General features: G+C 47.0%; 1 protein-coding gene across 1 annotated transcript in view; it reads left to right on the top strand.

Moving 5' to 3' along the window:
* si:dkey-22o22.2 (neural-cadherin) overlaps positions 1–20,166 on the top strand; it is a 99,806-nt gene extending 79,640 nt beyond the window's left edge. The window contains exons 18-34 of the mRNA XM_061081983.1: positions 1,805–2,434; positions 2,515–3,511; positions 4,414–4,507; positions 5,857–6,041; positions 6,571–6,800; positions 8,536–8,810; positions 9,849–10,063; positions 11,309–11,436; positions 12,456–12,583; positions 12,765–12,885; positions 15,204–15,384; positions 16,058–16,224; positions 16,322–16,589; positions 16,739–16,919; positions 17,008–17,258; positions 18,715–18,872; positions 19,471–20,166. Of these exons, the coding sequence (XP_060937966.1) occupies positions 1,805–2,434; positions 2,515–3,511; positions 4,414–4,507; positions 5,857–6,041; positions 6,571–6,800; positions 8,536–8,810; positions 9,849–10,063; positions 11,309–11,436; positions 12,456–12,583; positions 12,765–12,885; positions 15,204–15,384; positions 16,058–16,224; positions 16,322–16,589; positions 16,739–16,919; positions 17,008–17,258; positions 18,715–18,872; positions 19,471–20,166 (4,905 nt within the window). The remainder of the gene's footprint in view (positions 1–1,804; positions 2,435–2,514; positions 3,512–4,413; positions 4,508–5,856; positions 6,042–6,570; positions 6,801–8,535; positions 8,811–9,848; positions 10,064–11,308; positions 11,437–12,455; positions 12,584–12,764; positions 12,886–15,203; positions 15,385–16,057; positions 16,225–16,321; positions 16,590–16,738; positions 16,920–17,007; positions 17,259–18,714; positions 18,873–19,470) is intronic.
* Positions 20,167–22,561: the final 2,395 nt, after the last annotated feature.

Below are 22,561 nucleotides of genomic sequence, written 5' to 3'. Positions count from 1 at the left end.
CAAGATTTTAATGACCAACGTGTGAAAGTGTTTCAGGTTCGATGCAGATGTTCAGGAGCATCAGCCTGAAGCTCAGCGCAGATCCAGTGTCCACATGCTAACACGTAGCACATGCTAACACGTCCACATGCTAACACGTCCACATGCTAACACGTAGCACATGCTAACACGTAGCACATGCTAACACGTCCACATGCTAACACGTCCACATGCTAACACGTCCACATGCTAACACGTAGCACATGCTAACACGTCCACATGCTAACACGTCCACATGCTAACACGTAGCACATGCTAACACGTAGCACATGCTAACACGTCCACATGCTAACACGTCCACATGCTAACACGTCCACATGCTAACACGTAGCACATGCTAACACGTCCACATGCTAACACGTCCACATGCTAACACGTCCACATGCTAACACGTAGCACATGCTAACACGTAGCACATGCTAACACGTAGCACATGCTAACACGTCCACATGCTAACACGTAGCACATGCTAACACGTAGCACATGCTAACACGTCTACATGCTAACACCTAGCACATGCTAACACGTCCACATGCTAACACGTCCACATGCTAACACGTAGCACATGCTAACACCTAGCACATGCTAACACGTAGCACATGCTAACACGTAGCACATGTGCTCCATCACCACCTGACGGAGATGAAGCACCTGAACAGTTTCCTCAGAAGAGTCCGAGTGGAGCTCTTTCTTTCCTCTGCCTCTCGTCACGTCTCTGGGACTCGGAACCAAATCAGATCAGCAAGGTGGACAGGGGGGGGGGGGGGCGAGGGAGGAGGAGAGGCGTGTGTCACCAGGTCCTCCGCCTGCCCCCCCCTCCGCCTTCTGCAATCGATTGGATGTGCACTCGCTTCCTCTCTGATGCTCTGGATGGTTTCTGTGGCGCCGGGCGGCCGCCCCCCCCCCCCCCCCCCCCCCCCCCTGAACGCCGCCCTGTGTGTTCACACTACTCAGCTTCTCTACCGTCGACCTGCATCACGCTGTCGGGGGGGGGGGACTTCAAAGGGTTCTGTAAACAAACGGTGAAAGTGAACTTCTTCATGCTTCTGTTTGCGTCCGTGAACTTTGACCTGCATCGTGTGTGAAGACAGAAGCAGGTGTTCAATGAGCCCCCACCCCCCCCCCCCGCCTCACCTCATACCTGCTGAGCTTCACATTCGTACGTAATTAAAAAGCAATTCAGCTGTTTTGATAACAAACACGTTGGTTTCTCTAAAGTCTGAGACCAACCTGCGTCTGAAAACAGTTTTTAAATCACAAAACCATTTTTATGACCCAAATCATTTCGTGTTGTTGTTTTGTGTTTTCTTCATTCTGTCACTTTGTATCTCAGCTTTTAAACAGAGAATAAACCAGTTCTTCACAAACAAAGAATAAACCCACATTACACCAGCTGCATCATCAGAGTTCTGATGATCTGGTTTCAGAAGAAGAAGAGATTTGTGTTTTAAATCTGCTTTTAAAGGTAAATAAACGTGATTTTTATTAAAGATTGAAACATGCTTCAAATGAACCTGAACACGTCTAAAGACACGAGGGGTCATGACCCCAGATATTATAAAGAGATTTCTCCAGGGATCGCCCCCCCCCCCCTCGGACCAAAGTTTCAAACTTTATTCTAAACTTTGTCATAAATCTAAACGATCTTAAATTCCTTGTTATTTGTCTCGTGATCCAGATCTACAGGAACGACCTCCATGCTCAGGTTGGAGTGGGAGGAGCTTCCTGGCCTTGTTGATGATGAAATCCTTTTCTCCCCCTGCAGGTGTCGGCCACAGATCCCGACCAAGAAGCCGACCAAACCGCCGTCCGCTACTCGCTCCACGGCCAGGGCGCCGGGGGGGAGTTCACCATCGATGAACGCACTGGAAGGATCTACGCCCAACGCCGCCTGGACCGCGAGGAGCGACCGGCCTGGAGGTTCCTGGTCCTCGCCACAGATGAGGGAGGGGCGGGACTCACAGGATTTGCCGATGTGCTGTTAGAAGTCCAAGACGTCAACGACAACGCCCCCTTCTTCCCGTGTCCGGCGCTGGAGGTCGACGGTTGTTTCGTTGGCGAAGTGCCTGAGAACTCGCCCGCAGACACCTCGGTGATGGAGATGCGAGCGATGGACCTGGACGACTCCAACCAGGGCAGGAACGCCATGCTGACCTACAGCATCATCAAGAACGTCCGCAATGAGATCAACCTCAACCTGTTCTCCATCAACGCCACCACGGGAACCATCTACACCGTCCTGCGCTCCCTGAACCGGGAGGTGGAGGACCGCTACCTGGTGGTGGTGGAGGCCAGGGACGGAGGTGGACTCGCGGGGACGGGGACCGCCACCATCACGGTGTCAGATGTCAACGATCACCCGCCCGTCTTCACTCAGAGGATCTACACCACTCAGGTGAGTCACTCTGTCTGAAGCCCCTCCCCTGCTGACATCATCAGTAGATCCTAACCATCTACGTCATGTGTGTCTTCCAGGTGACAGAAGACCTGGAGGTGAACAGCGAGGTCCTCGTGGTTTCTGCCACAGATGGAGACGAGGGCGAGAACGCCGTGGTGACCTTCAGCATCGTGGCGGGCGACGAGGACAGGAAGTTCTTCGTGGAAACGGACAAACTGAACCGGCGTGGCGTGATAAAGCTGAAGAAGACGCTGGACTTTGAAAAGCCTCACGAGAGAACGTTCAACCTGACCCTGAAGGCCGAGGACGCCGATTTCTTCAGTCTGGCGTTCTGTCTGGTTCAGGTGGAGGACGCCAACGACCACGCCCCCGTCTTCCTGCCGCAGTTCTATGAGTCGCCGGCCATGTCCGAAGACGTTCCCGTCGGGACGATCGTTACCCAGGTTACCGCTTCGGATCTCGACTCGAGCCAAAATGGCCGTTTCTCCTACAGTATCTCCAGAGAGTCCGACCCGTTGGCTCAGTTCCTGGTGGACCAGGCGGGTTGGGTGGTGCTCGCCGACTCGCTGGACCGGGAGAGAACCTCCCAGCACCGGATTATGGTCCTCGCTACCGACGCTGGGACTCCGCCCCTGACAGGAACCGCCATCGTGATGGTGACGGTCCTCGATGTTAACGACAACGGGCCGGAGCTGGAGGTCGCCTACGAGCCCGTCGTCATGGAGAACACGGCGGCGCCTCAGGCCGTTCGGATGAACAGAACCTCGCTCCTCCTCCACGCCACCGATCCAGACACCTCCACCAACGGCGGACCGTTCTCCATACGACTCCTCATGCTCACCTCGGACGCCACCAACTTCAACTTGACCGACTTTGGGAACGGCAGCGCCGCCGTCACCGCGCTGCGGACGTTTGATCGCGAGCGGCAGAAGGAGTACCGCCTCCCGATCCTCATGATCGACAGCGGCTCTCCTCCAATGAGCTCCACCAGCACACTGACCGTGGTGATTGGAGACAGAAATGACCACCCCCACTCACCAGGACACACCCACTTCATCGTGTACAGTTTTGAGGGTATGTTGTGTTGAGTTGTGTTGTGTTGTGTTGTGTTGTGTTGTGTTGTGTATGTCTAAATCATTTGAAGAGGAATCAACAGGTGTCGTTGTGTGGTGTCCAATGGGATCCAATAACTGTCACTGTATACGATGCATTGTTCTTTTATATATAACATGATTTATAGTTTCATATACGATACTGTAATAGTCTAATAATTAACATTATAGAACAGGACAACATTATGAAAAGTGAAAACTCTAAAAATCCTCAACCCTGATTGTAGCAGTCGAGAACTCGTCAGGTCTGAGGGTTCCAAACCAGCAGCTCTGAGATCGCAGCCCCTCCCCTCTGACCTCCGGGACCCCTGCTGCCCCCCCCTCCCCCCCCCCTCCTGAGTGCACTTCCTGTCACAGTCGACTGCTCACATCACTTATTTAACATTTCATTCCGTCTGTAATTTGCTGGAGAAACTGAGGTTTTCTGTATTTTCAGTGGATTTCCTCTCTGGGACTTTGGACATGAAAGAACATTAACACGCTAATATGAATCCGTCCCGTTGCTTAGCAACGCGCCGCGGAGCAAACAATTAACTCCCAGGTTCCACGAGCTCGTAAACAGGAGCCACTTTTAAAAGGTAACTGATTTCACGGCTAAAGAGATTACAGCCGTGGGTTCGGCTTCTTTGGGAAATGGATGGGGGGGGGGGGGGGGGTTGCACTGTAATAGCTGTCAAACCGTGACCGTGTGAACCAATGAGATGCGCCCGCCACCTGATCTCCTTAGACACGCCTCCACACTCCCTCCTTCACTCATATGGATATTTTGACTCGTACCTCAGGGATCATTTTCTCTCTGAAGTAATTCCTGTTTTCTAGCTCTGACTTCCTGTTTTCCATCTTCTACTTCCTGCGTCCTGACAGGTGACCTCCCGACGACGGCGCTCGGACGCGTTCAGGCGCCCGACCTCGATGACTGGAGTGAGAAGGTGTTCCGCTTCCAGGGCAAACCAAGCAGGTGCTTAGACACCCGATATATATTTGCACACACACTTTTTGAATGGTAGCGTTTTTCAAATGAACGAAATATGGAAACTCAGCATATTTAGTAAATTCCATATGTTTTAAAAATATTGTCCCAGAGAACTCGTCCGTTCTTCAGAGTCGTGAGAAGCAAAAACCTCAAATCCATCTCACTTCATAGAAATGTCTTCATATCTCAGAACCCGGACACATGGAAACACTCCCTTCAGACGGAGTGTGAGTCGGTCTCATGTATATTTGTGTTATTGTTGGATAAGACAATAAGACAAATTGACAGCCAGAGACACATGAAGACAATAAAAGAGCAGAGCAGGAAGTGACAGATTTAAAATCGAGAGGCAGAGACAAGGAAGAGGAGAACAGGGAGAAAGGAAGAGGCAGTTTGAAGCGAGAGACAAAGACAGAGTGAGAGAGAATGAGAGAGGACGGGGAGGAGAGAGAGGGATGGAAGAGGGGATCTGACATGTCAGGAACAGAGATATTAATACTTCATAACCAGCGGTATTGAACATTCCCAGTGAAGCTCGGCCAGGGCGGCTGGTTCTGTTTGATGAGGAGAAGGCGCCATGTGGACCCGTGGAGAGGAGGAGCTGATGACCAGCTCTTGTTTTTGCACAAGAATCTAAACATACCCAAGCACTAGCTTTGCATCGCCTACATGCAAACAACAATAGCCTACTTTTTGTTTATTTCAAAGTTTATATTTGAAGTAAACTTTTATTCATTCTATTTAATTTACCTTTTATTTATTGTTTAAAAGTAGCCTAAGTGGCTTACATTTCTTAATCTGTCAGTTTGTGTGCAGTTGACAGGGGCTATACAATAATAGGGAACATTTTTATTTATTTTCTCTATTTGCTGCCCGGCAGTCATTCAGTTAATGTTAATATTTGAAATAAAACTGGTAAAGCTCTAAGTGAATTTGACTGTGTTGTATTTGAAGGAATGATTCAACATTTTTCCATGGTCCAGTATTTAAAAAAAAAAAAAAAAACCAAAAGAAATCCCAGGAAATCGTAATATCGAATCGCAATACTTACAGAATCGTAATACATATCGTATCGCCACCTCAGTATCGTGATAGTATCGTATCGGGAGCTCCCTGACGATTCCCGTCTCTACCGGAGAGTCGATGAGTTTGATCTCCGTCGCTCCACGAGGATCAAAGACACATGTAAATGTTATTATCTAAATGCTATTGTAGTTTCTCACCGGCTGTTCTCTCTCTCTCTCTCTCTCTCTCTCTCTCTCTCTCTCTCTCTCTCTCTCTCTCTCTCTCTCTCTCTCTCTCTCTCTCTCTGTCTCTCTCTCTCGTCCTCTCAGGTTGTTCAGTCTGAACCACAGCTCGGGGCAGCTCAGCGTGCGGGAGGCCACGCCCCCGGGGGCGTACCTCCTGCAGGTGGGCGTGTCCGATCGCACCTGGCCCGACGTGACCTCCACGGCCCGGGTGGACGTGGTGGAGCTGCAGCAGGACGCCATGCAGAACGCCGCCTCCATGCGCCTGGCCAGTGAGTCCCAGCGCCGCCATGCTGCTGCTGATGATGATGATGATGATGATGATGATGATGATGATGTCACACTGTTCTTTCATCCTGATGATGTCACCGTCTCTTTTAAAATGCTGATGGTGTGTGAGGTCAGTAATGACTCTGTTCACCCTCCTCTCCCTTCTCCTCTTCCTCCTCTTCCTCTTCCTCCTCCTCTTCCTCTTCCTCCTCCTCTTCCACCTCTTCCTTGTCCTCCTCTTCCTCCTCTTCCTCCTCTTCCTCCTCTTCCTCCTCTCCCTCTTCCTCCTCCTCTTCCTCCTCTCCCTCTTCCTCCTCTTCCTCCTCTCCCTCTTCCTCCTCCTCTTCCTCCTCTCCCTCTTCCTCCTTTTCCTCCTCCTCTTCCTCCTCTTCCTTCTCTTCCTCCTCTTCCTCCTCTTCGTCCTCCTCCTCCTCTTCCTCCTCTTCCTCCTCTTCCTCCTCTTCCTCCTCCTCTTCCTCCTCTTCCTCCTCTCCCTCCTCCTCCTCCTCCTCCTCCTCTTCCTCCTCACAGACCTGACCGTGGAGCAGTTCTTCAGCAGCAGTGGAGGTGAGAGTCGTTTCTCTCGTCTCGGTCGAGCGTTGGCTGAACTCCTCCAGACTCTTCCAGAAAAGGTCCAGATCTTCTCTGTGGGCGCCGGGGGGGGACGGGGGGAGGAGCTTGACGTCTGGTTCGCTGCTCGCGGCTCGCCGTACTACAAGAAGGAGAAACTGCACGGCTACGTGGCGGCGAACAAACTCAAGGTGAGGAGGAGGAGCCTGGAAACGTTCTGACGAGTTCAGGGATCTTGTTTGTTATTGAAGAACTTAAGTTTAATTTCTTATGTTTCAACCGTTATTCAGCTGTTTGCTTTCAGCAGCTTCACCGTTTGAATAAATATCAAATAAATAAATATAACAAATCAAATTAAAACATTGAAAAACAATAAACTGTGAAGAATGAGCTCATCAAGACTTATTCACTGAAACCAGCAACAACTCCTATTTTTCTTTTGTTCATTTTCAGTTTTTTATTAAACATAAAACTTCTCTTGCTCTTTAAAAGGTTGAAAAACTTCAACACTCCCGCTGAATTTAAATCTGATTATTTACTCCAAGTTATTTAAACCAAACATCAAAAATGTTAAATAGTTTAATAAAGAGGTTTAAATGCCAGAAATCTGAAAGTGATTAATATCCACTGACATTTACTCTGAGACGGAAGAAAACAGGCGAATGAACAGATTCAATATTCACTTACAGTACAAAAGTACTGACGGCATATTAAAGTTATTATGGGTTAAAACAGGTGATTATCAGAGAGAAAAAAACAAAAAAAACAAAAAACTAAGATATGATCTGAGATTTAAACAGTGCATTTACATTCAAAAAACATAAATAATCTGAGGGATTATAAAGTCCCAGTCACTTCCATTCATCTCCAGTGGCCCAAATATTCTGTCGTCAATCTGATAAAAAATAAATTAATATACAAACAAATAACAAACTCTGTCAAATGAAATTGTGTGTTTGAACTGAGCTGAAGTCGAAGCTTATGTTGCATTAATAACAAATCAATTAAACATCGCATTCACACGCTCAGCACTTAGAGACACTTAACACAGAGTCAACCATTTAACGCCTGGTCTCACACACACAGACACACACACACAGACACACACACACACACACACACACACACACACACACACACACACACACACACACACACACACACACACACACACACACAGCCACACACACACACAGGACCATGTACACTTCTATATGTGCATATTAATATTTCAGATCCATTAAAGAGCCTGAGAGCAGCTGCTCACCTGAGCTCAGTGACTTCAGAGGCAGGAAGGTGATGAGCGCTAGTGAACCATGTAAACACACATGTTAAACACACACATGTTAAACACACACACGTGCACACACACGTACACACACACGTGCACACACACATACACATATTTTAAAAGGAGATGGATGGAATGTCACTCAGGACTTTGACCAGAGACAGAACTCTTCAGTATCTCAGCTAGTTACGTGTTTCTATTTCTGTTTGTTACTGTCGCTGATTCCTGTTTATTCCGGTGAGAAACAACATTTAATTCCACTTCACCTGGATTTTTAATTTGATTTTTATCAGATGACAAACACATAAGTATCATTTCTCTTAATATGTCTGATTGTTTTCATCAAGATCCGTGAGTGATCCTCTGGGAAATCTGAAAAGTGTCAGAAAACAGAAGTGATTAAAATGTTCTAGATCCTGACAAACAGACAGGGTGAGAACATAACCTCATTTATTAAATACTATCTGGACCATGCTAAGGTCATAAAAATATTATAGTTATTAGAATTTTAATACAGGAATAAATCCACCTCCTCAGCTTTAGTTTTAGCTGCTTAACACTAACACTTTGTTATAGTTATTCTCACTCTGTGTTTTATGAAGAAACTCTGATCTTGTTAATCGTTCCTCCTGCAGCTGGAGGCCGCGGTGGGCGTGTCCATCTCTCAGGTGGGCGTGGACGACTGTCCGCACGCCGGCTGCGAGGCGGGCTGCAGCAGCGAGGTTTCCTTCGGCCGGACGCCGGTGGCGCTCAGCTCCGGGGACACGACCCTGGTGTCGCTGGCGGCCGCGACCTCGGCTCGCTGCGGCTGCCGGGGTCGAGAGGTCGTCCCACTGCCCTGCTCCTCCTACCCCCCCCCCGGCCCCTGCTTCAACGGGGGCACCTGCCAGGACGGGCCCGTGGGACACAGGTGGGTCCATGTCCTGTCCTCTGTCCTCTGCCCTCTGTCCTCTGTCCTCTGTCCTCTGGCCTCTGTCCTCTGTCTTCTGTCCTCTGTCCTCTCTCCTCTCTCCTCTGTCCTCTGGCCTCTGTCTTCTGTCCTCTGTCCTCTCTCCTCTCTCCTCTGTCCTCTCTCCTCTGTCCTCTGTCCTCTGTCCTCTCTCCTCTCTCCTCTGCCCTCTGCCCTCTCTCCTCTGTCCTCTGTCCTCTGTCCTCTGTCCTCTGTCCTCTGTCCTCTGTCCTCTGTCCTCTGTCCTCTGTCCTCTGTCCTCTGTCCCCTGTCCTCTGTCCTCTGTCCTCTCTCCTCTCTCCTCTATCCTCTGTCCTCTGACCTCTCTCCTCTGTCCTCTGTCCTCTCTCCTCTGTCCTCTGTCCTTTGCCCTCTGTCCTCTCTCCTCTGTCCTCTGTCCTCTGTCCTCTCTCCTCTCTCCTCTGCCCTCTGCCCTCTCTCCTCTCTCCTCTGTCCTCTGTCCTCTGTCCTCTGTCCTCTGTCCTCTGTCCTCTGTCCTCTGTCCTCTGTCCTCTGTCCTCTGTCCTCTGTCCTCTGTCCTCTGTCCTCTGTCCTCTGTCCTTTGCCCTCTGCCCTCTGTCCTCTGACCTCTCTCCTCTGTCCTCTGTCCCCTGTCCTCTGTCCTCTGTCCTCTGTCCTCTGTCCTCTCTCCTCTCTCCTCTGTCCTCTGTCCTTTGACCTCTGACCTCTCTCCTCTGTCCTCTGTCCTTTGCCCTCTGTCCTCTCTCCTCTGTCCTCTGTCCTCTGTCCTCTCTCCTCTCTCCTCTGCCCTCTCTCCTCTGTCTTCTGTCCTCTGTCCTCTTTCCTATGTCTCGGTTTGAACAGTTTATTGTTGTTAATAATATATAATATATAATATATAATATATAATATATAATATATAATATATAATATATAATATATAATATATAATATATAATATATAATATATAATATATAATATATAATATATAATATATAATATATAATATATAATATAACGGTTGATTCTGTCTCCAGATGTCGGTGCCCCCCCCTGTTCGACGGGCCCGAGTGCCAGCAGACCAAGCACAGCTTCGGGGGGCGGGGCTACGCCTGGTTCCCGCCCATCACGCCGTGCTTCCAGAGCCACATCTCCCTGGAGTTCCTGGCCGAGTCGGCCAACGGGCTGCTCCTCTACAACGGGCCCCTGGGCCCCCCCGACTCGGCGGAGCAGGAGGACTTCATCTCCATCGGTGAGTTTCCTGCTGAAGCTCCTCCCCCCTCGAGCCCGATCTCTGTGAGAAGACTTCGTGAAGATCCGGTGAAGTTGACCTGAAGCTTTTTAGTTTCTATTAAAAAATCAAGACCTTTGTGATTTTATCATAATTTAACAGTGTTTACTTTGTGTTGTGAGCTGAAGAAAAATCTATGAAACTGTAAATTAATACCAGAGGTTTTCTCAGTCAGAAACATGTGAACTGTACAACACTCTGCTCCATATACACTTACTTCACATCATATGTGATATGTGTTCATATAAACCATATTGATATTATATATCATTTTACACAATAATATTGTCTTTTGCACACTCTGTCTACATATTCTTACACTCATAGTATATTATATTATATATATATATATACCATATATACTGTATTATTTTTATATACTGTCTAACAATAACATTACCATCATATCATCAGTACTATTACCATCATCTTGCCACTGCACCTTATCTACCTATTTATCTTGTGTTTCTGTTTTTATTCTTTCTACCTCAATATGTTTTATTTTATTCTATTGTATTGTATTTTATTGTATTCAAATATACCGGCTGCTATGACGACTTAATTTCCCTTCGGAGATGAATAAAGTAATCTATCTATCTATCTATCTATCTATCTATCTATCTATCTATCTATCTATCTATCTATCTATCTATCTATCTATCTATCTATCTATCTATCTATCTATCTATCTATCTATCTATCTATCTATCTATCTATCTATCTATCTATCTATCTATCTATCTATCTATCTATCTATCTATCTATCTATCTATCTATCTATCTATCTATCTATTTATCTATCTATCTATCTATCTATCTATCTATCTATCTATCTATCTATCTATCTATCTATCTATCTATCTATCTATCTATCTATCTATCTATCTATCTATCTATCTATCTATCTATCTATGTATCTATCTATCTATCTATCTATCTATCTATCTATCTATGTATCTATCTATCTATCTATCTATCTATCTATACATCCATCCATCCCTCCATCCATCCATCCATCCATCCATCCATCCATCCATCCATCCATCCATCCATCCATCCATCCATCCATCCATCCATCCATCCATCCATCCATCCATCCATCCATCCATCTATCTATCTCTTGTTTAGTTCTCTGAGCTATGTGTTTCAGAGTCGTATTGTTTTAATGTGACGAGAGAAAACTCAGACTCTGATGTTTCTCTGCAGAGCTGAGGAACGGCGTTCCAGCTCTGAGCATCAACCACGGCTCGGGGACGCTCAGCCTGCAGCTGCCCCCCCGATCCACCGCCACCGACCGCCGCTGGCATCGCCTCGAGGTCATCAGCGACGGGAAGGTAGGAAGGAGGGATGCAGGGGGGGGTGTTGAAACGTGTTCTTTTATCCTTTAAGAGAAGACGAGCCGAACTCGGTTTGGTCAAATCAAACTATTTATTTAGAAACAATGAACAAGTTAAAACAAAGCAATGAGCTTCCAGTACATTAGTTGTATCAGAGCGCCATGAACATCCGGCGCCTGTTTATTTTATAGCAGTAGATCTTCGTTCCTCCTCCTCCTCTGAAGTGTGCAGGCGTAATCCATCCTCCTGGCTTTTGGAATACGGAAGTGAACAGGAAGACACTCCCAATGACGCTATAGTTGCTAGGCAACCTGTTTACTTCATAAAAGACCTTGAACCAGCAGATGCAATGTGGGGCAAAACTGTTGTCCAGCGAAGCAAAGAATATTATGTTTCAGCTTCATCAAAACAAACCTGACTGTGTAAACATTCGGATCCTCGAAACCAAAGCAACGAAACAAAATGAAGTCAACAAAGTCTCTCTGTCCGACCTCCAGAACTTTATCAGACAGCTCCTGGAACTCTATATGATGTTGAATCTGAGGGAGAAAGCCTTTAATATCAGAAGTTAACTATGAGAACAAGTGAAATATTCATTATTAACACTAAGCAGCTAAATTTATTATAATCATTTGTATGAAGCATAATATCTAGCTAAAACTGTTCCTATCTTTATTGTTAGAATTCTGTCAGACACAACCTATAGTTAAAAATTAGAAATCCCAACGGGGGGGGGGTAGAGGAGAGGACGGGTGAGGCACTAACTCTATCTTCTGTTTGATTGAAGATATGTTTTATATGTTTGTTTTTTCACAGTTAAATGATCATTTTGAAACTTTTCATGATGTCGTTAAAGATAAAATGTTCTCACGATTCCATTCGTGTTTTATTATATGTAGCAAAAAAAGTGTAACGACACAAAATAACTTAATGTGAATGTGTGTGTGTGTGTGTGTGTGTGTGTGTGTGTGTGTGTGTGTGTGTGTGTGTGTGTGTGTGTGTGTGTGTGTGTCCAGGCCGTCCAGCTGATTCTGGACCAGTGTGGGGGGGCTGCGGTGAACGAGGTGGAGGGCGTGGGGGGGGCCACGCAGGAGGTGGACGAGTCCGGCTGCAGAGCGTCAGGAGAAACACCCGGGAACCAGAGGTGAGTTCAGACCTGGAGAGAGGTCAGAGGTCAGAGGTCAGAGGGTCACTGTGCACGTTTAGAAAGATATTCAAAGGAAAATGTATTTTGAGTTTCTCCTTCATTTGACCTTCTGCTCTGATTTCCATCCTCCTGCTCCTCCTCCTCTCCCACCCCCCCACCCCCCTCCTGTGTCCTCCAGGTATCTGAATGTGTTCCAGCCGCTCCAGTTGGGGGGGGTGAAGGAGGTGAAGGAGACGTCTCCTCACAGACGTTTCCAGAGTTTCACCGGCTGCATCCGCAACCTGGTGGTGGACAGTCAGGTAACATCCCAGCAGTGTTGCCACAGTTACTTTGAAAAAGTAACTAAGTTACTTTACAGATTACTTGATTATAAAAGTAACTTAGTTACTTTACAGATTACTTGATTTAAAAAGTAACTTAGTTAGATTACAAGTTACTTTATTAGTTACATTCAGCAGCTGCCGACAACACCCCCACCGCCTCAACATAAAAATCACAACCGGTTTTTCCAACACGCACTTTATTAGATCTGCATTTTTAACAGTAATGTTCACAACAACAACGTATAATGTATCTCCGGACATTTTAAGTTAACTTAAAAACTATTTCCTGAAAAAAAACATGTTTTTATAAAAATAAAATTAAGACAGTCTTTCTTGACCTGACAAATTTAACTGTTAACACTGTAATGGAAAAACTTACTACTTATGATCTACATTGTTTATAAATGTAACTATTAAATTCTTTTCAACATGTTTTCTGAACATTGTTCCTGTTGTTCACAGCATTAGAGAAGCAAGGAGTGGTTTTACAAACAGCTGTTCTGTGAGGCAGCATTGACAGTAGAAGGGATCTTGTTTATTATATTATATTAAATTAAACGAGGGCGATTCAAGTTAATTGTCTCATAGGCTTCATGACCTCACTCCCAGAGACGCAAGAAGAAAATCAAATATATTGTAACGGACTGGGTTTATGTTTATGTTTGGATTTGACGTATGTTCAGTAAAGTGTGTTGAAGGAGCGTTCCGATATCCTGAGGGTCAGTGAAGGGGTCGGGGTGGGACATGTGACTGTTTGGACCAATAGGATGGGGTTGTTGGGGATGTCAGGCCCTCATTGGCTGCTTGTGTTGGGGATCGGGGGGGCAATGAGGAAGTGAAGTGTTGTTGATGTTTGCGAGTGAGACGGAGTAAGAGCGAGAAGTGCACATGTTCGTGTAGATGACAATAAAAGTGACAAAAAGTAGACAAAATAGTTACGCACAGTGACTTGGACGAGTAACTTTAATCTGATTACTGGTTTGGAAACAGTAACGCGTTAGATTACTTGTTACTGAAAAAAGGGGTGGGGTTAGAGTAGCGTGTTACCGGCATCACTGATTATAATATTATATTAATATAAAGTGGACGTAGCTCGACTCTCACTCTTTATGAAACCACCTCTAAATTCACTGGATCCAGATTTTGATTTGAATCATTTTGATGAGTTTCTTTTCTTCATCCTGTTTTTATTAATTCTTCTTCCACCAGGTTTCATGTTAATCTGTTATTTGGTTTTCACGTCTTCCTGTGAGATAGAAACAGATTGAAACTTCCTGTCAGTGACGCTGAAGTTCAGAGTCACACAACAACACAAGTGATTTGTAAATCAAGGCATCAACACACTTTCATTTCTCCTGCTGTTATCAGTCGTCGGCAAAGTTTAAAAGATTTCATCATCGCTTAAAATACTCAAATGTTTGGCCAGACGCCTTATACTCTTTAAATGGAAACACCCTCAACCCCCATCTCACAGTAGGTGGGTTGAAGAAGTTTTACTGTTCATGAGTCTTGAAAAGCTTAGATTTTCCCTGAATGGTTCCTTAAATTCATTTGAAAAGACTTGGAGACCTCTCTTAAGTCATATTGAGTCTTTGACATCTCTGCGTTATGGTGATGACTGAGCCTCCCCTTCCCCCCATTTATTTTATTTTTAATAACAATTCACCCTTCCCCTTTAATTATTTATTTTATTTTATTTATTTATTTATTTATTTTTATATTTGGTTGTTTTTTCGTGTTTATAGGTTTGTTATGGGTGCTGGGGATGGGAATGTGGGAGGGATAAAAAGATGGGAAAAAATGTAAGATGGAAGTATTCCCTGTTATATTGTTGTATCTCGTGAAACTACTTCCAATAAACAAAAATATAAAAAAAAAAAAAAAAAAGACTCAAATGTGCTGAGATCAAGGCAAAAACAACAACTGAAGATGACAGTTTTTCAGTTGACTCATCTTTCTACCTGACAACATCCATCTGTCATGATCCCCAGAGGATGAATCAGAGCGGTAACGACCTTCTGGCTCCATCGTCACCTTCTGTCTCATGAGCTCTCAGACGGTTGAAGGAAAGAGAAACGTGATCTCTGGATTCCTTCAGGAGCTCAGCGGCTGCTCGGTTAGAGATGTCGTGCACGTCAAATTCAGTCTGAACCTCCTCCTCACACGGAGGGAAACTGCAGAACAAGAGAAACGCCGCCTGAGTCGCAGCCGGCGCCTGGCGAGAGGAGGAGGAGCTTCCTGTGATGAAATGATTCTAAAGAACAACCAGCTAATCAGTCGCCTCCGTCCCTCAGGTGTACGACCTGGCGTCTCCGGGTGAGAGTGTGGACAGCGCCCCCGGCTGCCGGCTGACCGACGGCGTGTGTGTGACGGCCGATCGTCCGTCATGTGGTCCGCACGCCGCCTGCCACGCCGCCTGGGGCTCGTTCAGCTGCCGGTGCCACCCGGGGTTCACCGGGCACAAGTGTGACACAGGTGAGAGGTGTGTGTGTGTGTGTGTGTGTGTGTGTGTGTGTGTGTGTGTGTGTCTGTGTGTGTGTGTGTGTGTATGTGTGTGTGTGTGTGTGTGTGTGTGTGTGTGTGTGTGTCTGTGTGTGTGTGTCTGTGTGTGTCTGTGTGTGTGTGTGTGTGTGTGTGTGTCTGTGTGTGTGTGTGTGTGTCTGTGTGTGTGTGTGTGTGTGTGTGTGTGTGTGTGTGTGTGTGTCTGTGTGTGTGTGTGTGTGTGTGTGTGTCTGTCTGTGTGTGTGTGTGTGTGTGTCTGTGTGTGTGTGTGTGTGTCTGTGTGTGTGTGTGTGTGTCTGTGTGTGTGTGTCTGTGTGTGTCTGTGTCTGTGTGTGTGTGTGTGTGTGTGTCTGTGTGTGTGTGTGTGTCTGTGTGTGTGTGTCTGTGTGTGTGTCTGTGTGTGTGTGTCTGTGTGTGTGTGTGTCTGTCTGTGTGTGTGTGTGTCTGTCTATGTGTGTGTGTGTGTCTGTGTGTGTGTGTGTATCTCTGGTGGAACTCATCACACTAAAGATGGACGACGCGTCTCCACTTCCTCTTCGGATCCAGAAATGATCCTAAAGAAACACACGTCATCAGAGTCGGTGCAGCAGTTCAAAAAAACTTTATTTAAACATGCTTTTAACACGTATCCCCCCCCCCCCCCCAGTGGTCCCTGAGTTCTCCCTGGACTCCGGCAGCATCGTGCGGTTCCAGCTCCGAGGCGGCGGCAGCTCGCGGCGCACACACGTCCAGATGCTCGTCCGGACCCGAGCCGCCTCGGGCACCCTGCTCTCCGTGGCGTCCCGGGACGCCAGCGAGTTCATCGTCCTGGAGGCGAGTCCGAGCGTCCACACGTGGCTCCTCCTCACGATGTCCGTCCTTCAACCGGCTGTAAAGTTTAATTCCTTCGTATGAACTCTCCGTCTCTCAGGTCACTGAAGGTCACCTCGCCGTTCGCGCCAACCTCGGTGACGGCGCCGGCGCCCTGCGGCTCCTCAGCCAGCGGGTAGACATCGGGCAGTGGGTCCTGGTCAGCCTCAGTCGCCATGACAACGTGTTCACCCTGCGGCTGGAGCAGGGCGGAGGGTCGCGGGAGGTCGAGGCGCCGCTGGGGAGCCGCAGGGAGATCGTGGTCGACCCCGGGAGCGTGACGGTCGGGAACGGCCCGAACGCCGGAGACGAGACGGCGAACTTTCACGGTGAGACGTGGATCTGATCTCCGCCGTGAAAACTGGTTTAAAGACGTCATGTGACATCGTGACATCACCACAAACTGCTTTGAAGAGTTGGATTCATAAAGTTTTTATTATTATTATTTGCGGTCTCTCTGATCTCTCTCTCCTCACAGGCTGCCTGCGGGACGTGCGTCTGGACGGCCAGCTCCTCCCTCTGGACGGGCGGAGCCGGGACCTGGTGACGGTGCTGGAGAGGCGTGGCCTCAGCGCCGGTTGCCCCAGCGAAGCCTGCAGCAGCACGCCGTGCCGCGGCCCGCTGCGCTGCATCGACCTGTGGAGGAAGCACCAGTGCAGGTAGGAGACGCAGCCACGCGTCCCAGCTCGCCCCCTGCTGGTCTGTGTGTGCAACAACACTCATGTCTCCCTCTGTGCCCCCCCCCAGGTGTCCCGGTGGTCAGGTGACCGAGACCGATGAGGCGGGTCAGCCGCGGTGCAAGCCCTCGCCGTGCGGCCTTCACTCCTGCCGGAACGGAGGCACGTGTCAGGCGCTGTCGGCCGACAGCTTCCGCTGCCGGTGCCAGGAAGGGTTCAGAGGTCAGCGCTGCGAGCTGGGGCAGGTCAAAGGTCACCGGCTGGCCGCCCTCAGTCCCAGCTCCATCCTCGCCATCAGCATGTGTCTCCTCGTCTTCTTCGGTGAGAGACCAGAGGTTTTTATTGGTTCAAATTAAAGAGAAAAAACAGAACTTTAATAAACTTGCTACAGTCTGAAATCTAACAGATTTTATTTATATTCAAATATAAAACTTCTTCACATCAATGAATTTATAAAAGATTGGCGACTGATCCCAATGAACCCAAACCCCCTGGAGCGCCCCCTGGTGGCTGGCTGCAGGTCATGTTAGTACTGGTGAAACAGGCCATAGTATACCCCCAGGCCGGACTATACCCGGGGTTAAATTGGCCTGGGCCATTTCATAGCCCTCAGGCCAGATTATACCCCCATGATATCAGAAGGGTGAATGATATACACAAAAATTACTTAATTTTTCAACATTTTATTGGGGGTTCAGATTTGCCAGGTAAATTAAGGGAGAAATCTAACTAACTTATGACCATATTTAACTCCTTCCCTTCCCTTCTCAGGCCCAGGGTGGTGTGTCTACAACTGCACAATAGTCTAGCTTGAAGTACTTCAATTGTGGATACAATTAGTCTCTGAGATATATACAGATCTCCTAGTACATGCCTACAGCTGAATTCCAATTAATGCAGTGTAAATTATCATTAAAATATAAGAGAATATCAAGCCTAGATTTTGAAGATTCAAATGCTTTGATAGCACAACACAACTCTTATGCCTACTTGACCTTAGAGATAAATCAACCACATATCCACCATGTAGAGTTTTACCTTGAACAGTTTATCCCCTGGGGTATACTCTGGCCTGGAGGGGTATAGTATGGCCTAGGCTGTTTTACACCCCGGGGTATACTCTGGCCCGGGCCAAAGTATACCCGGGTTTAATTTGGGCGGGGGTTAATTTGGCCTGTTTCACCGGGACAAAATCATTAACAAATCAAAGTGCTCGTCTGAGAAATGATTTTCCAAGAAGTGAAAGTCACGGCCGATCATCATTTAGTTTCATAAGGTTTCAGTCAATAATGACAACTGAGTCAGAACCAACAGACACACACACACACACACACACACACAGAGTTGTGTAACTGTAACGATCAATCACTTTTCCATCAGCATCGATCAGGAAACGATGAGTGATGTCACAGAGAGAGTTCTGTTACATGAAGCTTCTTCTCCTCCGAACATCGAGTCACGATGAAGAAGCTTCTTCCTCAGAAAGTGTCCGTGGTCGTTCATTTAGAAAATGACTCAGCGTGAAGGACGTTAAAGTCTGAGTCTCCAGCTGCTGGTGACGACTCGTTAGTGTTTCACCGTCGTGGTGAACGAGCATCGAACCGACGGCTCCACCGAGCTTTAACGAGCTGCTGAAGACAGGAAGGAAGTGAAACGTGTCCCGGTGGTGAAAAGATATACTTATATAAGACATATTTATACTGTCCTGTGTGTGTGTGTGTGTGTGTGTGTGTGTGTGTGTGTGTGTGTGTGTGTGTGTGTGTCTGTGTGTGTGTAGCCGTGCTGGTGGCGGTGACCGTGTGGAACCAGAAAGGAAGCCGCAACAAGTTCAGGAAGCGCGGAGTTTACCACATCCCTGCTGAGCACGAGAGCTGGGAGGACATCCGGGAAAACATCCTCAACTACAATGAGGAGGGGGGGGGCGAGCAGGACCAGGTACACACACACACACACACACAGAGACACACACACACACACACACACACACACACAGTATATAGATCAGAGTATTTGTGGTTGTGAGTTTTCATTTCTTATTTCAGTCGAACAACCTTGAGCTGAACGAAGGACTCGCAGACACAAGATAAAAATATAAAATAGATTTTGACCTTCGTGTTTATTATTTATGTGAAGTGAAGATTATTTTTATTTGTCACATAATAAAAACTCCTCTGATTGTGATGCTTTAGTTAAATGTGTTAAACTGAAACGTCCTGTCGCCTTAAGTCAAACTCTGGATTCTCAGCGTTTCAACATTGTTGTAAATTCTCTGAACAACAAGAGTCAAAAAAATATTCAACATATGTTTTTATTTTTATGAGTTAAGTTTATTGTTATTTTAATGAGGAATCGTTTCATATTCCAACTTTAAGTTCTTTAGTTCTTCTCATTGGATTAAATTGATGAAAATGATCTTTTCACTCAGTAATAAACACGTGAACCTGATTCCAACTCAAACTGAACCAGTAGCTGTTCCTAATAAAGTGCTCAGGTGCAGATGACCCATGTGACCTTGCTCCTCCTCTTCCTGTAGAACGGGTATGACATCACGGAGCTGAAGCGTCCCCTGGGCTCCAGCTTGTCTCAGTCCTCCTCCTGCACCACCGCTCCGCTCCTCAAGTCCTCCCCCGGCTCCCAGGAGGAGGTGCACCCCCCCGGCTCCCAGGAGGAGGTGCACCCCCCCGGCTCCTCCTGCAGCTCGGGCGCCCCGTACCTCAGCATCCCGCATCACCACCACCATCATCACCAGCACGCCGCCGCCAGCCACAGCGGCGACGCAGCCTCCGCCCACTACACCGCCCTCGCCGGCAGGGAAGTGGAGACGAGCGACGCAGGAAGTTGCGCCGACGCCGGCCACCAGGGGGCCCGCTCCCACGTGGACTTTAAGAGCTACGTGTCACGGATCATCTGGGAGGCCGACAATGACAGTGAGGCGTTCCCGCCGGACGCCTTCCAGGTGTGGTGCGTGGAGGGCTCGGGGTCGTCGGCGGGAAGCCTCAGCTCGCTGGGGTCGGACGCCTCCCGTGGAAAGGTCAACGCCGCTCGGGGCCACGCGGAGGAAGAGGAGGAGGAGGAGGAAGGAGGGTTTGTGTACGAGCGGCTGTCGCGGTGGGGCCCGAGGTTCCAGGCTCTGAGCGCCATGTACGACCGGCCTCCGCTGCGCCTCACGCACACGGACGCCATCAGCTACATCCAGAGGAGCCACGAGCATCTGCCTCAGCACCACTAGGGGGCACCACACCCCCCCAACCACCTACATGCACTCTTAACAGACTGGGGGGGGGGGGGGGGCACTGTGCTGCGTTCACGTCAAATCAGAAAATGCACAAGATTCATAAATCATTTATGAGTGAATATAAAGAATATTTTTGCAATAAAAAGACGAATCACGTGAGTCGTTAGCGCTGAATCATCTCGTTCGTACGAACATGAAATAAAAACGTGATCGGGTTTTGAGATTGAACGGGTAGCAGTTGGAGTTGTGTTGCCCCGCCCACAGAGAGGTGTCAATCAAACCTCCTGGGGACACGCCCACACAGGGCACAGAGGGCCTCCAAATCTGATTGGCTGCAAACAACACCACCTGAGCAAACCCTCGGTGCTGATTGGCTGTTGGCTCTGACAGACAGGAGGCTCAGCAGGAAGTCCGTGATCATGTGACGAGCAGAACTCTAACGTGAGTGAAATCTGAAACATCGGAGTTTTTCTACAACGGAATTTGATCCGTTATTTTCTCGGTGAATCGTTGACAGAACGTTTTGTCCTGAAAATGAAATTAGACACAAAGGAAAACGATGACGAACACGATCGATATTGTTTAATGTTGCTTCAGCTTGTTCTCAGGTTTCAGTGAATCTCGATGTGACGTGAACGCAGCAGCCGAGCGATGTCACGTGACCCGGATCCTTCCTGGTTTAAAGTTTAAAGCTCAGAGAGAAGTTCGTGTTTCAGATTTACACAGAAAAATGTTATAAAACTATTTATTTTTCCTTTTTTGAATTTGTTTTGCTGGATTTATTTTTTTATTTCTCGTTTTCTTTTGATGGTGAAACACGACCACGTGAAGGCCGGACGTGAGAAGTCGCTCGGTTCTGCTTTAAGGTCGTTTTAATCTTTTTATTTCAGTTTCTTTGACCCGACGAACAAAACGTCTCCGAAGGACAAACAGATGTTTCCTTGAGAAACTGATTCCACAGACGAACCCGGAGCTTTTCATTTCTCTTTCTACCTTCGTGTTGCAGAGTCGATTCCTCAGTGAAACCACATGAATCCAAAAACACGTTTTAACTTCTCAGCGTTTGCAAACTTTAATAGTTTGTTTTCAGATGACAGATTATTTTTGTACTCCCTTGTAGAGACGTGCGGTCGGGATTCGCTCCGAGTCGATGTTCTGCGTCACGTCACCTTTCAGTGTTTGGTTTGTTTTCTCTCTGAAACGTTCTGTGATCATTTAAAAATCTCGAAGCTGAGTCATGAGCTCAGAGTCCACGTCACGTTTGAAATGTTTGTTATTAAAGATGAAACATTAAAGAAGCACAAAACAAAACCTTGAATCATCGTGAATTATGTTTAAATAGTTTTGAGGCGACGCTGCAGTTTGTCGTCTGGAGACAGAAAAACCAAACACGTCTCTCAGGACTTTTCACTTCGATTTATCTTCGACAGAAATCGTCACGATGTCAAAGTAACGTCAAGGAAAAAATTGCACTATTTTTTTAATCTAACTTTATCAGTTTCAACAAAACATTCAACCATCAGTGACTCACAGGAAGAAACAACTTGGAAACAATAAAATAACTTTTATTTGAAGGAAGAACTTAGATCCATTTCCTCGAACCACAGGTCACAAATTTAAATGTAATCTGGAACCTCACCACTAGGTGTCACTGAACTGTGCTGGTTCAATAGTTTGTTCATTTCTCAGCTTCTGTAAGAATCTGCGTCTGTTCAGTTTGTGCCAAAACGTTTTTTCGAGCTTTTCCTCGATGAGGACGTGATATTTTTTATTTGACATTTTTCTTGAACACGAACAAGTGAAACCTTAGTGTTTGTCAGCAGAGCATTTGTTCGGTCGTGTCCCGCCGACCTCTCGTCTCCGGTCGCAGCGCGGCCCGATGAATGTACTTCTATAAGAAGTTTGTGTTTTCAGAGTCCGAGCAGACGAGCGACAATCGCAGATATGAAGTGAATTTAATCTCAGAGGACACGTGCGTGAATCAATCCTGGATAAAGATTTTTATCCTAAAGTCAGAATCTGTGCTGCTGAGATTTTAGTTTTTTTCTCAACTCCCGTTTGTTAAAAGAAATTGGAAAGAAAACCTAAAGAATCGTTTCCAGCACAGTTTATTATTAACGAGCTGACGTGAAGCTCCAGATGTTTTCACCTGTTCCACATCTGCTCGTGTTTGTTGTGAATCCAGTGTTTTTTAAAGCGTTGGAATGTGTGTTGAGTGTAAGTGAGAGCGCTGCTGCTCTGTACCATGTGATCTAACCATGTGACCTGTACCATGTGATCTGTACATATGAACGTTTTCTAGAAACCCCACAGAAAATATTCCTTTTGTATTCGACTTTTAATAAAAAGACTTTTCCCCAAACCTCTGAAGTTTTATTTGAAGGACGGA

This window comes from Limanda limanda, chromosome 11, assembly GCF_963576545.1.
Source record: "Limanda limanda chromosome 11, fLimLim1.1, whole genome shotgun sequence".
Taxonomy (NCBI): Eukaryota; Metazoa; Chordata; class Actinopteri; order Pleuronectiformes; family Pleuronectidae; genus Limanda; species Limanda limanda.
This window is presented reverse-complemented; position numbering and strand designations above follow the sequence as displayed.